The 16,590-nt window shown below is 48.3% G+C and overlaps 1 protein-coding gene across 6 annotated transcripts in view; it reads right to left on the bottom strand.

Annotated features, from left to right (window-relative positions):
• Positions 1-342: 342 nt before the first annotated feature.
• Positions 343-16,590, bottom strand: part of RAD18 (RAD18 E3 ubiquitin protein ligase) — a 98,974-nt gene continuing 82,726 nt past the window's right edge. For 4 of the 6 annotated variants that reach the window (XM_075550386.1, XM_075550387.1, XM_075550384.1 and 1 more), the window contains 2 exons: positions 12,510-12,572; positions 343-1,143 (listed from right to left, as the gene is read on the bottom strand). In XM_075550386.1, coding sequence (XP_075406501.1) covers positions 1,032-1,143; positions 12,510-12,572 — 175 coding nt within the window. In that variant the 3' untranslated portion in view covers positions 343-1,031. Of the gene's footprint in view, positions 1,144-12,505; positions 12,573-16,590 lie in introns of those variants that run through there. The other 2 variants (XM_075550385.1, XM_075550388.1) reach the window with 2 other exon arrangements.

The raw sequence follows: 16,590 nt of genomic DNA on the forward strand, positions 1-16,590 counted from the left end.
CCTTGGCCCGATTGAGGCTGCTCATTAGCTACAAATCCCACCATGTGATGAAAAGCCAAGGTCAATGGAGACGGTCTTTGGAAAGGGGAAGTCACAAGAGCACGGGGCACGTGAATAATTTTGTTTTCTTAGAAATGTGGGCACTTGCTGTACTTCCACTGTGTCTGGCTAAGGTGTTCGGGTTGTGGGCAGAGAGGGCATGTGGGGAGCCGTGAAAGCTCTGGAGGGAAACGGGGACTGGTGGTAGGATACCGTGGCCAGCGACACGCAGCGGCTACTCACCTGTTCAGAAGACACTGCTTTGACGACGCGCTTTTGAAATGATAGGCTATTCACTTTAAAGATTCCATTTATTGTACACTTTATGTTAAATACCCATCATCCAAACTGTTAGTCTACTTATCCAGGGAAACACACCTAACAGCAAGCATTTCTAAGTGGCATTTCAGAAGAAGATGACTATGTTTTAGAGTTCTTCTCTGCGACTTAAACATCCAAATGTCGACATCCCACTCTGTGGAATGTACACATCTAACCCATGGGTACATTAAACTTAAACTTGGACCACAACAATCGAGTAACTGGGTGCTTTCAGACAACTACGGGTTCAAACTCTGACATCCAGCCTTTTTACAACGCAGAGACACGCTTCCTCCCACAGCAGCGCCCTGGGGGAGAGAGGCTGCAAACAACCCTTTCCTGAAGTTGGCTTCTCCACGGAAAAGACGAACATTCTCAAACACATTCTGAAGTTCAAGTACAAACAACACGGAACCAAACCCTGTTATCAACGAGTCCGTCTCATCTGCAAAGCCAGTCAACGGGTAGCTATGAGCAGTTTTCAGGAAGAGAAGCTTCGGGACTAGGTGGTAACTGACCACGTGAAGATGTTTTGTTTTGAGAAAAAAAATTGGCAAAGGCAGTGAAGCATGAAAATCAGTCAACCATCACACAGAATTTAACAACCTGAGACCTTTAAAACTATGAATTCTAGAGGGACCCAAAGCACCCCCTGTCTAACAAAGCCCACACTAACGGCCCCTGCTCTGCTTCGTTCTTGGCTCAGTCTCGGGGGAGGTGTGGCCAGCCACTCTCTTGCGGCAGTATGCACTTGGACTTCTTCTGCCGTCTTGAAGGTCACTTCTGAAAAGAGAAAAAGGAAATGGCATCTTAGAGTGTGATCATTCGGCAGCAGTTTTTAGTACTTTCATAGGCATTATTTCATTGAAAAGATCTCTTTGCTTAATAGACAGGACAAAGGGGTAGTGGCCATACACCTGGATGAAAAAGAAACCCACTAACATTTTTAATGAATTAAGTGTAAGCGCGAACATAGTTCGGGATTCTTCTGCAGAATTGTTGATTGAACTGCTCGGTAATGGCAGCCAAGAGCCATTCGATTCTTTGGTCTTATGCAAAGGCGGCGGCTGTTCTTGAAGGCTGCTAGCCACATTTCATTCCTGTCGCTCCTTCTCCTTCTCCCACCCGCGACTTTAAGCACGACAGAACGCAACACTGCCTGTGGCCCAGTCCACACTTGCAGCCACGGAGCCAGCTCATCTCTGTGGCAGTCACCTACTCTGGTGTCAACTTAAGGTTGAAGAGCGTAGGGGTGGAGTCTAGCCTGTCAATCCGGAGATAGCCAATGAGACTTCTGTGTGGGCTTGGACATCTCCTGAGAATTCAGGGAAATCCTGATTTTCCTCCTTGGAGGCAGGTGACACTTCTCTCTTTGCTCACGCCCTGGGAGGCGTAGTAGCTGACAAGACACATGGACCCATCCTGATGCAGCCCTGGGTGCTAGAGAAGCCATGGAGAGACCCCTGCCAGCGCTGAGATGTTTCCAATGCCACTGGATCCAAAGACTCTACCCACTGGCCTGTGATCTTCTGCATTCGGTGTCATTGCATGTGTTGTGTAAGTCTGAAGAAGACTATAGATTGGTATCGGACATATGGTCTAATATCAGGCTTATGGACTTGATTTGGACCAGTCGGGGATGCTTTCTCAATGTTCAATTGGTCTTGTACAAAAATCTCTTTTTCATACGCATGTGTGTCCCTGGATTTGTTTCTAGTCTCCCACACAAACACAGTCTCCTTGGGGGCCTTCCGACTGTCCGATGCCCTCTACTTCACCATAAGTCATAGTATCCTCTTTCCTCTTCCCGCCTGTTCCTGGTCATCAGTGATAAGCTATGGTCGCTATACATTTGCCTACGCTTATCATTTTATGTAAGTGCTGTCATAAAACATTTGTCCTTTTATGATGGACTCAGCATGACTTCAAGCTCTCTCTATGAATATAAAATTATTTATTTGGTCTCCAACTCTGTATGGGGCAGAAGACCCAATAGAATCCAAGCACACATAACCTTGGTACTAAAACCTGAAGGCACAACATGGAAGAAATACTGCAAGCCAATTTCTCTTGTGAACATTAACAAAAGACTTAGACAAAATACTAAGAAGCCAGATCTAGTAATATATAAGAAAGGTAGCTGTTGTCAGGTGCCATCAAGCTGGCTCTGACGCACAGCGGCCCTGTGTTCAACAGAACGCAACACTGCTGTGCGCACGCAGTTGGTCTTTTTAAGCCCTTCATTGCAGCCATTGTGTCAGTCCATCTGGTGCGGGGAGGGCAGCTGTGGAGGAGGCGTGTCCTCCTTCTCACTGCCCCTCTGCGTTATCAAGCATGATATCCTTCTCCAGTTCCTGGTCTCTCGCAATACTATGTACAACGTATGTGAGACGAGGTCTCACCATTCTCATTTCTAAGGTGCACTCCGGCTTTCCTTCTTCCAAGAAGAGCTGTCTGTTCTTTTGGCAGTCCATGGTTCTTTCAATGTGCTTCACCAGCCCCATAATGCAAATGCATCAACTATCCTCCAGTCTTCCTAGTCAAGATCCACCTTTCACATGAGATGGCTGACGATAGCGTGATTTGGGTTAGGCGCACCACGGTCCTGTTGAAAAGCATCTTCGACACTTTAAAGAGGCTTTGTAAAGCAGACTTGTCCAATGAAGTATGTTGCTTGATCTCTTAAATGCTGCTTCCATGTGCATTGATTGTGGAACCAAGCAAGATGAAATCCTTAACAATTTCAATCTTTTCCCTGTTGATTATGATGTTATCTATTGGTCCAGTTGTGAGGATTTTGGTCTTCTCTGCATTGAGTTATAATCCATATTGACGGCTGTAGTCCTTGATCTTCATCAGCAGGCGTTTCAAGTCCTTCTCACTAACAGCCAGCAAGGTGTGTCACCTGCGTACCAAGGTGGTTGATAAGTCTTCCTCCAGTTCTGCTTTTCCTTCCCCCTCCTTCTTCATAGCCCAGTTTCTCTGGTGATTTGCTCAGCATACAGACTAAGTATGGGGGTGGGGTGGAGAAAACTTCTTTCTTGATTTGAAACCATGCAGTATTTCCTAGTTCTGCTCACACAACTGCCTCTGATCCATGTACAGGTTCCACACGAGCAAATGGAAGTGTTCTGGAATTCCCATTCTTCCCAGGCTCTCCATCGTTAGTTCTGATCCTTGATGCCTTTGCACAGCCAACGAACCTTAGTAAACATCTTCCCGGGGTCCTCTGCTTCCAACCACGATCCACCTGATAGCAATAAAGCCCTTGTCCATGTCCTCTTCCGAATCCAGCCTGAATCTCCACTGCTGCTGCAACTGCTGCCAGATGTACTTGAGCGAAGTTTTACTGGCGTGCAATGAAACGATACTGTTCTATTCTTTGCACATTCTGGTGGGTCACTTTTCTTTGGAGCAGGTGTAAATACGGAGCTCTTCCAGCCAGCTGGCCAGGAAGAGGTCTTCCAAACTTCTTTGCACGGACAAGAGCGCCCAGGGCTTCATCAGCTGTTGACGCATTGCAGTCGGTGCTCGCCAATCCCGACAGCCCTGTGTGTGGCTCACCCTCCCACGCAGCTTGCGCTTCTTTTTACCCCACTGCTTCTCGAGCACAGGCCACACGTGGACCTGGCGGCTTCATCTCAATATTTTTGACAATATTCTGCTACTATTCATATGTTGTCAGTGGCTCATTCCTCCAAAGTGGAGAGCCTATTCCTTCCTAGTCAGCTCAGTGTACAAAGCTCTGCTGAAACGGTTCACTTTGGGTGCCCTGCTGGGATGTGAAGTACCCATGACAAACCTTCCGCATCACAGCCACGTACACATTCCCACGGTAGGACCCACTGACAGACAAGCGTGGTATAAAGGTAAGCTGCTGTTGTTGTTAGGGGCTGCGGAGTCAGTCCTAACCCAGAGACCCATGTACACCAGGTCTGTCTGCACCTCTGCTTTGTCCGAGCTCAACGTAGCCGCCACTGGGTCCGCCCATCTCGCCAAGGCCTTCCTCCTCCGGCTGCACCCCAGGGGCCGGTCTCTCCTGAGAACATGCTGAGAGGGTGTGAGATGAAAGGCTGCCATCCAGGCCTCCCAGGAGCACTCTGACTGCACTTCTCCCGAGGCAGAGCTGTCCGTTCGTTGGCAGTCCAGGGAGGGCACGTCCCATCACTCGCCACCAGCACCATAGGCCAAATGCAGGGCCCAACTGTCAAATGCAGATGCGGCGACGGAAGTGACCATGGCTTGGAGCAGCCACACCTGAGTCCTCAAAGTAACATCCTTGCTTGAAACACTTTACCAAGGTCATGCACAGTGAGACTTGCCTAATGCGATGCGTTGTTTGGTCTCTTGACTGCTGTTTCCATGAGCATTGCTTGTGGTCCGGAGCAAGATGGGTCTGTGACAAATTCAGTAGATAAACAGTCGCCACTAAATTAGCTTTATCTCTGGAATGCAATATTGATTCAAAATTTAAAAAACAATCAATATATTTCTCCATGGTGGCAGGAAAAAGGAGAAGTCACAATCATCTAAGTAGATGCCTAAGAGCATTTCATAACGTTCAATACCTACTCATGGTAACAGCTAGGATTCGGTGGCAAGATACTGACATCGTTCCCTCGAGGACTGGGAATGTGAAGAGAAAGGATGCTCTATCATCACATCTATTCAACATTTAACTGGAGGTCATTACCAGCACAGTTGAGCGGTAAAGACAATGTAAAAGGTATTATAAGGATATGGTACAGATACAGCCTTATTATCAGAGAGTGCTGTAAAGTCGACTATCTCAGATGTACTTAGGTTAAAATGTAATATCACTTGATCTCACTTTTGACCCATTTTAAAGTGATTTCAGTTTAAAAAACAAGTTAAGGAGAAATTGGGGGGGGCATACCCCCCAACCCCCTGGAATTACGCTAGGCAGAGTTGAGCTTTCATTGTACACATTGTTCCCACTAGGCGAGCATCAAACAACTCGTTCTGAGTTAGTGCACCCAGTGGCATCGCCTGGGAAGGTTCTCTGTGGTCACAGTGAATGTTTTTTCACAAAAGCAGTTTCACTTGAACCTTGTTTTATTGTGATGGCTCATTTAAGAGAACAGTTTAGGGTAGTGAAATTTTGTTTCCTGTTCAGGAGGCATGGTGCTGAAACCGCTGTGATGTTGAACACAGCAGGAAAAACTCAAGTGTACAAGTGGTCTTGTTTCCAAAAAAAGGGTGAAATGTTGATTGATGACAAACCTCATTCTGGACGTCCGTCAACTTCTCGAATGGAAGAAAATGTGAACTCATGGTGCATCTGCAGTTCATGCCACCAGGTCAGACTGTTCATCAAGCGTTCTATTTAGAGTTCTGAAAAGAGTGTGTAACAGTACGCAACAAAAAAGGCCTGATTGGTGGCAGACAGGGGACTGGTTTTGCCACCACGACAATGTACCTGCTCATGGAGCCATCTCAGTGCGCCAGTTTTGGGTGAAAGACAGCATGCCCCTCTGCCCCACACACCTCACTCACCGGACCTCGCTCTGTGTGACTTCTTTTTGTTTCCGCGAATGAAGAGGGACATGAAAGGACAGAGATTTGACGACGTAGAAGAGGGGAAGCAAAAATCTGAGGGAGGGGCTGTCAGTCATCCAAACATGAGTTTGGAAAATATTTCAAAGAATGAAATAGTAGATTTTACAAATGTATTAAGTGTAATGGAGAGTACTTTGAAAGTAATAAGATTGTTTTGTTAAAAAAAATGGAATAAATAGCTTTTGGGGGCAAAAAAGATTCTGTTTGTTGTTCTTGTTGTTTTTGATACCCCCTTATATGCAGGTTAATCTCTGGTGACCAAACACCAGGGATGGGAGTAGCCCGCTGTTTCTCAGAGGGCACAGGAAAGAGGATGATGGCAGGTGCAGCCAGGTTACAATGTAACTCTTATCAGCCGATCTCCCTTTTAACCCATTTTAAATTTGTTCCAGTTTTGAATATTTTCTGCTGTTTTTTGGTAGAAGTTTATCTCTGTTTCACTTTGTTATTGTTGTTGTTTATTTCTTTTCAGTATGTTTTTCTCTATATGAAATCCAGGATAGGCAAATCTATACAGCCAGTAACTGGATTAATGATTTCTTGGGGGTGTGGCAGGGGAGGTTGGGGGGAAATAGGGAGCTAATAACAGTGAGCAAAAGTAAGAAGAAAATGTTCTAAATTGATTGTGGTGATGACTGTACAACTCTTTTTAATATGATCTAACTGCTGAATTGTGTGATACATGAAGCCAATAAATGGTTTTAAAAAATAAAAGCATTTGCCTTTCTTCACAAGTTCCCAAGCGATACCAAAGCTGCTGGCCTCAGGTCCACCCCGAAGAACCGCTGCTAGAGAGGAAGCAATAAAAACAGCTACTGTTCCCGGCAGCCGCGAGGGAAAACAGAATCCCATAGACATAACGTTGTTCCAAAGAAGGATGCTGAAGAGTAAATACTCTCTGAATCCACTGCGTGAAACGGAAAGGCAGGCAAAACAAACCTGCGCCGGCAGAGAGCAAGGCAGTGGCTGCCTGCAGTGGAGAGGGCTTGGGCTGAGAGGAGGCAGGAAGGAGGCCCTAGAACGCGGGCAGTGCCCGACACCGACAGTTGGGTGGTGACTGCACAGGTGTTGTGATCACGTGACTCTGGGGCCACTGCTCTTGGTGTTCACTCCTCTCCACAGTCCCCTCCTCGAGACTCCAGGGCTGGCCCTGTGGCTCACTGTAATGAGTAGAATGGGGCCAAAGTGCGAGAGAGCTAGTAGCTTCAGGACCATGTCTTCAGAATGTCTGACAACGTTCACATCTGCATGCCGGGGAGCTTTAATGGTCTGAATCCAAATAAGAGGAACACTCAAGCTTAATGTTGAGACATCCTAACTATATAAAAGTATACTCGGGTTACAGGGAAGCATTAGCAAAGGTAAGGAGAACTCTAGAGGATATACAAGGATCTGCAGGGTAGGAACAGAGCACCCAAGGAAGAGGGCCTTCCCTCCAGGGCAGACTCCATCTGGATGGAGAGGGCATGGCTGGAGCTAACCTCGAGCCAGTGCTACTGACAGGGCCGAGAGCTGCTGGCCGCTGTTCAGCAGGGGTCTGATCAAGGAGCACATCAGAACCCACAGCCGAGCATTTTCCTCTTGCAGCGTCTGTCCAGTGTCCCCATTGGATAAAACTTAACAGTAGGAGCACCGGCAAAGAAAACATAAGGGCGCAGTTCAGTTTTCATAGTGCAGGCAAAAAGGACGAGTGTGCAGCTGGGCGGCCACCAATTGGTAAGCATCACAGGAAACTTGACCCCCAAGTAGGCAGTCCAACTATCCTTTTTCTAGAAAGACCACATGGACAGTCCATGTGGAGAAGTCATGGGAAGAGACCACACAACAACACGGAGACAGACAAAAGTCCATCAAGACAGATCCCCCAGTCAGCATGCTTGAAGAACACAGCCCTACAAACCACCAGCAGCAAGACCAGCAGAAGAACCACTCCACTGAGTCCAGTCAAGATTGAAGAATCATATGCAAATACATGGTTGCTCTTTAAGGTCTAAGGCTTAGCTATTTTGTTGCACAAGTAAAAAGCAAAAGAACAAGCTCTTTCTACTTAATTTTGGTTGTGGGTATCTGCCGCCATCTACCGAAACATTCTTAAACCTGAAGAGCCACGCACTGGCACAGCCATTGATCGGCGCATGATTCCGAGACCTGGGGTGGGCTTGGGAGAAACGGCATCCGTGGGCCTGCGGGACCCACATCCACATCACACATTTCCAAGGCTGGTCTGGGGCGAGGAGCTCAGCCAGAGGCGGTGGCTGCGTCCTCGGCTTGGCATGAGGCTTCTCACCGCAGCGTGCTGTGTTCCAGAGGAACAGCCCAAGAGCGCTCTGGGAGGACGAGGCTCGTCTTGCAAATGTGTATCTTACATCTCACGGCCAAGCCCTGATCCAGTGTGGATCCCAGGGTGTGAAGACCAGGAGGTGGGGGTCACTAGGGCCACCAAAGTTGTACCACTCCAGGTGTATTCAATCTTTAAAATGCATTTGCTGTATACTCTACATTTTATTAATGCATATCAAATGCCCATAAAAGGCTCCCAAAGATGAATGATTAATATTCCTCCATTAGAAAATTTGACAGGTTATTAAGTCTATGTAAGTGATTTTTCATAGGGGTAAGATGAAGTGCAGATTATCAATAAGGAAATGAGTGTTTTTCAGGTTTTATAAGAATATTAGGGAAAACTATTTTCTTTTTAAGGCACCATGAGATCAAGGAATTAAAGCAATTCTTAAGCACCCATCCTTATCCACTCAGGGTTTCCTGAAGCTAAGTAAGTCACATCACTAATTCCTAAAGTCTGTGAGCCAGTCGATTCAAATCCGAAGAACGCTCACATGACGTAATGACTGACCTTCATTCACGTACTTGCTGGGCCCTGTGCTGGGCACCAGGAAGCCCAACAGAGTCCCTGTCTAGAAAGGGAGTCAGGTGCTGTGTGCGGCAGGAGCAGAGCCAGCAGCTTGAACAGAGCTGTGAAGAAAGGAATGGCGGTGCCGGGCCACACGATGAGCGGGAAATGGCAATCCAGGCACAGCAGCAACCACACGCCCCCAGGCCCAAGGCCGCCGCAGCCTGGCTCACTCTAGCAACTGTGAACAGCGCAGCTTCAAAGAAGCAACGAAAACAGAAAAAATGCCCTACGCCAGCCAGGTGGGCTGGGGCCAGCACCTGAAGAGGCTCAGATGCTGGGAGGCCCTGCAAGACTTCAAAGTCTGAGGGGACAAACAGGATATTTTAGATTTCACTGGAGCGTGGCCTCCTTCTCTCTAAAATGAAGGGGCTGGGTTAGTGAGTTTTTGCCTCCCTCCCCGCTTTTATGACCCAGGAGAGTCAATGAATTGTACCTGTGTTCTAAGCGCTTTCGTACAACCCAGAGTTTGAATGGTTATGCTTATCAAGACGTTTTGGGCTCCGGGGTTTGGGACTAGAATAAGCCGTAGCCATTGACAAGTAAGGGGGTTGGTTTAGGATAGGCAGGGTTGCTGATTGCTGGTTGAGAAAAATGCAGTTACCTAGAGTAACTTCCTCTCTCAGCAAATCCAGAGTTCAATAGCACTTGGGTGAGAGCAGGGCAGGTAGCTACGATCTCAGACTTTAATAAAAAGCTGCTGCTTCAATCATCAAGTACATTGGTTCAATAAACCTGCTCACAACGCACCCCCTGCACATAGCAGCTTCCATTCGCCCAATGACTCAGCTCCTCGTTTGGAGAGATGGTACAGTTTGATCATGGGTACAAGCACTGACTCTGGACACACTGGGGTTGGAGCTCAGCTCCATCATTCTATCACTTAACTGCTACATGCTCTCCCCCGCCCCAGCCCGTGAGCTCACTACCAAAGAGGAACAGCAATGGTAGCAGCACCAGAGTGTGCCCTTTACTATGGATCACGCTTGTGCTGACACTGGGGTCCGACTGCTCACCGGGTCAGCTCACAGGCGATGCGCACGAGGTGCAGGGCGGAAAAGGCCAGGGTGGAAGGAGCCGTGACTAGGAGCCTCTGGCCTAGTAAGAAGGCCGGCGAAGACTTTCAGAAGATAGAACCCCTGGGGATGTCTGAAGTGTGATTAGGGTACATGACGGGACGAGGAAGGAATGTCTGGGTAGAGGGACCAGCCTGCTGAAAGGTGGCAGAGAGGTGAGTATGTAGGAATGGAAGAGAGAGAGAGAGAGAGAGAGAGAGAGAGAGAGAGAGAGAGAGAGAGAGAGAGAGAGAAAACGAGGCCTATGTTTCAAAAAGGGTCAGTCTGAACAAGGGGTGGCAATCTTTTGAGATGGAAGAAGAGCCAATCCCGTCCCTTATAATTTCAAAATTATTCGAGAGCCATATATACATAAAATAAGCAAATGAAATCACCAGGATTTGAATAAAAATCCTTGAAATCAAACTATGACAGCTTAGTTTTCTTCTTTATTTCAGTATGCAGCCACACTGCTGTTTCATCTTCACACATATACGGCTTTCCAATGCTTTTTAAATTATTCCACCTCAAAACCTACCCACCTCTGGTGGAGACCAAGGGGCAAGAGATCACCTTTCAGGTCTAGCAGTCCTCTCTTAACATTGAAAGCAACAAGAAGCCAACGGGGATTTTTAAAGGGGGAGGGGGTGGCAACAGGAATCGGATCTTGTATTTTGAAAGATTGCTCGAGCTACCACTCGGGGATGAGACTGTAAAGAAGCCAGGAGGAATGAGGAGAGACCAACTCCAAGGCGACTGTCTAACCGGAATATGACCGGTGTGTGGATTCGAATGGTGAGAGAGGGAGAAAGAAGGGGCTTAGTTCAACAAGCCCGAGAAAGTGAAATCCCAGGACTGGTCCTGGATGTGCGAGATGGTGAGGAAGAGTGGGACGGCGAGCACGACGTCTTGGGGCCGAGGCAGTGAACTAGAAAGGAGCGCTGGAAAAGGGCCCCCTCGTCTCACGGTAAAGCGTGGGGAGGCGACAGCATGAGGAAGATCAAATGTTTAGCTTTGTCGCTTGTTCCGCTTTTCACATGTTGACTTTGAAGGGTCTTAAAAATACCAAGACGAGCCATCAAGGAGGTGTTGGCTGGACGCATCTGGCACTCTCGGGAGATGTGAGTCCACGTGGAGATAAACCTAATCTTTCCCAATATCACCAGGGAGCGGCCAGAAAAGTAGTCAGGAGAGAAAAGCAGTCAAGAGAAGCAGTGTTCTGTGTTCAACCCAGGCCCAGAGAAAGGACAGGAAGGGGAGAGGTCAACGTATCCCCCGCTGCTGAAAAGCCCAGGACGGTGAGTGTAAAAAAAGCCCTTTGGACGAGCGCCAGGAGTTGTCAGTGACCTGCGGGAAGCGACGTCAGAAGGACAGGGACACGGCTGAAGACGCTGAGGACGAGGGCAAAGGAAAACTGCCTGCAGAGACAATCCCATCAAGAAGGAAGGGGACAGACGATGGTCCTTGCAGAAGCATGGGGATCGGGGGTTTCTTCCGAGGTAAGCAAGACTCGAGCCCGGTCTCTACCTGCACCCAAGAAAGGCGCGCTTCAGAGGGAGGGGTTGCCCACAGGGAGGAAAAGGGAGAAAGGCACAGTTCGCTTCCTGACCAGAGGGAAGGATGGGGCAGCAGGAGCAGTCAGCCTCAGATGGCACAGGGACATCTTATCTATGCGAGGAGGAATGAGGAGATTGAAATGCCTGGCTTTGGGGAGATGGGGGCTTCCCTAGGATGCCTTCTACTTTTCTCCCTAAGGAGGAGGAGAGGTCTTCGGCCCAGGGTGGAGCCTTTAAGGAAAGTGCGCAGGTTTGCGAAAAGCATCATGTAGAAGGAGACGAAGAACTGGCGGAGTGGCTCGGTGGCTCCGAAGGCCCATACGAAGTCTGTGGGCACACAATGCAGTGAGGCCACGCAACGCAACGCGGCGTATGACAGGTTGCTATCTGTAGAGGAGGAACCTGGGGGGGGAGCGGTGAGTTACAAGTTGGGCTGCTAACTGCCAGGTCAGTAGTTTGAACCCACCAGCCGCTCCTCGGGAGAAAGAGGAGGCTTTCTGCTCTGGCAAAGATTTCCAGCCTCGGAAACCCATGGGGGCAGTTCTACTCTGTCCTGTAGGGTCGCAATGAATAGAATCAAAGGCAATGAGCTTGAGTGAGTTGACCTCTGAATGGGAAAGGGATGCAATTGCACTATTCTCCAGCATGGTCTCCCCTCCCCCCTCCAGCGGCCTCATGTCTCTGCGTGGTCTAGCAGGGGAAGAGGGAAGGTGTGACACCCAGTTAGCTTACACGAAGCAGGTCTCATGAATGACAACACCAGAGAGAGATTACACATTTTCTAAAGACTCTGAGTCCGTGCTTAAGGTCCAACTGTGAAGTCCGGAGAAGGACAGTGTTTTCAACTGTAGACAACAGCTTCTGACAAGAACCGAGAATTATCACACGAGGGTCCTAGTTCTACAGAAATATACAGGAAACAAGTAGTAAATTGGAAATCTTTACCTTGATCGTGTGGATTATTGTTTTAAATCAGCACAAATATTCTTTTGTTTGAAAACCGACTACAGAGCATGACAAGCTTCTTTCTTGATTATGAAAACTCACTTATGTGCGGCTTCCCAGGCTTCCTCTTCTTCTAGGAGGTCTCTTATGATGTCTGAACTAGAACTAAAAGGATACGTGTATCAATATTGCCAGACAGCACACGGTCCGACGGTTGCGTTCACACATAATTCTAGACAATGCACACTTGGCGAGAGGGGCCACGGCAGACCAGCGCGGCCAGCGGTCACGGGAAGGGCTCTGACTGAGGAGGGGCCACACGGGGAACGCGAGGGTCTGGCCGGTATGCTGGCTGCGGACCAGGTTCATAGCTAGGTACGTTCCATCGGAAATGCATCAAACCGCGCACTCTCGGTATTGGTAGTTTATTCTATTAATTAGATTTTAATAAAGGCTTTACATTTTAACAATGTGCAACACGACTTTTTATAATATAACCCTCTCCACCCAAAGCCTGGATTCAAAGAGAATACAGCCGCGGGTTTCTCGCGGCCTTGGCCTCATTCCTCTGGCAACCAAAGATAACACTGAGTTTAAAAGCCTGCATTTGAATCACGGGATTCACAAGTGACGCGAGTTCCACAGTGCACTTTCACCCTTTCAACCACATGGAGCGACAGACACTTCATTAATCTGAACTGTGCTAATCACAGACTTTGTTCTCATGCAGCCGGCTTACAGTGCAGCCGTACCGGGGAGCGGCTGAGAGAACAGCGCTGAAGCACTTCCTGTCTTTAGGACAAAAGCTGTTCTGGGCTTTCAGCAGCTTGTTCTGAGACACTGATTCCTACCCATCAGCATTTTTGTTCGACTGCTGGGTTGTTTTTTTTTAAAAAAAATCATTGTATTAGGGGCTCATACAACTCTTATCACAATCCATACATACATACATCAATTGTGTAAAGCACATTTGTACATTCATTGCCCTCATCATTCTCAAAACATTTGCTCTCCACTTAAGCCCCTGGCATCAGCTCCTCATTTTCCCCCTCCCTCCCCGTTCCCCTCTCCCTCATGAACCCTTGATAATTTATAAATTATTATTATTTTGTCATGTCTTACACTGTCGAACGTCTCCCTTCACCCACTTTTCTGTTGTTCATCCCCCAGGGAGGAGGTTATATGTAGATCCTTGTAGTCGGTTCCCCCTTTTTACTCCACTTTCCCGCCACTCTCCCAATATCGCCACTCTCACCACTGGTCCTGAAGGAGTCATCCGCCCTGGATTCCCTGTTTCCAGTTCCTATCTGTACCAGTGTACATCCTCTGGTCTAGCCAGATTTGGGAGGTAGATTTGGGATCATGATAGTGGGGGGAGGAAGCATTTAGCAACTAGAGGAAAGTTGTATGTTTCCTTGTTGCTACACTGCACCCTGTCTGGCTCGTCTCCTCCCCATGACCCTTCTGTAAGGGGGTGTCCAGTTGCCCACAGATGGGCTTTGGGTCCCCACTCCCGCTGGTTTCGTTTGATCGATATGTGCCACAGTATCAAGAGGCATTTGTGTCACCCTCGGCGAAGCAGACGTTCACAGGCGCTGCATGGAACAGCCAAGCACTGGCAGTGCCCCCTCAGGGCTGAAGGGTGGAAACCCTGCGCCCTCATGTGAGAAACCGCAAGTTTGCGGGTACTGGTGCCAGGCACACTTTGGCTGATGCTCAAAGAAACACTCTGAAATGATGACGCTGTGTAGGGAGAGCTGTTCTGAGGGAGCCAGAGGAGGCTCCCCACTCCCAGATTTACCGACTCAGAAACCCACAGGGCTGTCTACCCGACTTAATGGGACCATTAGGAGTCAGAAGCGACTCGAGGGCAGTGAGTTTGGTGTTTTGGGCCCCTTCTCATTGCGAGTCGTATGTTCAGCGGCCTGGGGGGTGGGGGGGAGGTGGTGATCCTGCAGTGCTTATGTTCACTGCCACCACCATAACCTTACTTTAAAAGAAAACTCGAGCTGTTTTAAGTTAGCCCTTTTCTGTCCTTCCTCTCAATCCCACAGTCCCCTGGTATCATCCTCCACCTGCTCTATCCTTCCCCGGGGGATCTTTTTAACACGCCACCCGTACCCCCGGCCCAGCCCATGAGAAAAATTCATACCCCAGATATAAAGCACAGCTTCTTATATCATACACCACTCATCCATGGCCATTGAGTCAATTCCAACCTAGAGCGACCCTGGCGGTCAGGGTAGAACTGCTCCAGGGGGCTTATGGGAGTAGAAAGCCTGTCTTCATGCATATTATGCATATATCATTGTAAATAGTATGCACAAAGAGTAAGAGGCTTCCCCCACCCTCACCCCTCCTGCAAGAACCAGTTTCCAGTGGGCAATGTTGGACCAATAGAGAATACACAAAGGAGGGCAGTGGAAGGTAGTCAGGCGGCTCTGGGTCCCCACGGACCCACGCTGCTAGGGAAGTCAACTTCTTGCCAACACCCCCCTCACATCTCTTTCTTTCTCTCACCTCAACTATCCCAGTAAAGCAAGCAGGAAAAGCAAGTCTGTTGACTTCGATCAATTTACCTTGGATCTTCCAAATGACCAGCACAAATCAGGGATTTGTTGAAAGAAAATATTTGCAGTACATTAACAACAGCCCTCAGAGGCCGGCCTATGCTGCCTCCGTGAGTGTCTGACCGCGCGCTGACGCACGGTCAGTGCCCTAAGTGGGGGTGCCAGTACGTGAGACGGACAGGCGACAATACCAAGCTCCAGTCTGCGGAGTCCCACCCTGTTCAGAAAGAATCTGGCAGGCTTCCATCACTCAGACCAGCGGTCCTCAACCTGTGGTCACAACCCCTTTGGGGGTCGAATGACCCTTTCACAGGGGTCACCCAATCCATACCAGTAGCAAAATTACAGTGATGAAGTAACAACAAAAATAATTTTGTGATTGGATTGGGGAGTCACCACAACACGAGGGACCCTATGAAAGGGTCGCCACATTAGGAAGGTTGAGAAGCACTGATTGAGACCTTTTTGCCACTTCTGACTTTTAGAAGCATAAACTTTTTTTTGGGGGGGGGGTCTGCACCTTGGATTAACTGGTCTTCCTACGATATTTTACTTTTGTTATTCTCAGAATAAAAGTAGCCCTTCTCACCAGGCAAAGAAAAATGTTGTCTCTGCATCATATTCCTTCTGTAACATCCCACTTCATCCTATAAGACAAAGCTGAAAATCGGGTCGCCAAACACCACTAGTGGAAAGTCAGGGTGGGACAGTTCACCAGAGTCAGACAGACCTAGGGCTGCCGTGCTCTTTCTGTCATCTGAACGGGTGACCTTGAGCAAGTGCCCCATTTTCCCGCGCCTCAAGACCCTCCCCTGTGAAGCCCCAGGGGTCATTTTGGAGCTGAAGGAACAGAACACACGAAGTGCTCAGCACAGGGCGGGACACGAAGTCAGTGTTCAGTAACGGGTGGTTCCGTTTCATAGAACAAATGTGGGTCTGAGTTCCCTGAATCACTGACTCAGCACCATGGTCAAGTTTACCCTGGGAACCCTGATCACTGGGTGCTCTCTGTGCACCTCTGATTTCCACGGTTTCTATGATACCAGGGTGCAGTCATTACAATTTGTCATTCAGCCAGCATGGCCAGGACACATGGTACCGTGGGAAAGGAACAAGGCAAACATTTGCTAGGAAGATCCTGTGGCGTAAAGATTACTTACAAGTAGGATTTTTCTACTCTGCAATGATGACACCGCCTGCCCACAAACCTCTTTTTTTATTATAACACTGATTAGAAGGTGATTGAATATATCCAACTTAAACAACTCTGCAGGGCAGATCACTGGAGGACCGATGGAAAGCATATGGGAAATGCCTACCAAGCAGCGGGACTTAGCAAATACTACCAGCTACAGTGAATCCTGCCCTGGAAGCTGCCGCCAAGCCCCCTTTTAGTCATTTGTTCTGTGTGGTTAGCAATAGCTTATGTGTCAGACATTTTAACAGGTGGCTGACAGCAGTCATCTGTCAGAATAGTAAACATCCTAAGGCTTAAAAAACAAAAACCAGTGATGGCAAAGGCAGAACTTATCATTCTCTGAGCAGCTACCTCTTACCAATCACTGGGCTAATGACTTTATATGTCAGCTTGAATTTATGCGAGCACCGTATGT

The sequence above is a fragment of the Tenrec ecaudatus genome, chromosome 5 (assembly GCF_050624435.1).
Source record: "Tenrec ecaudatus isolate mTenEca1 chromosome 5, mTenEca1.hap1, whole genome shotgun sequence".
In the NCBI taxonomy this organism is placed as follows: Eukaryota; Metazoa; Chordata; class Mammalia; order Afrosoricida; family Tenrecidae; genus Tenrec; species Tenrec ecaudatus.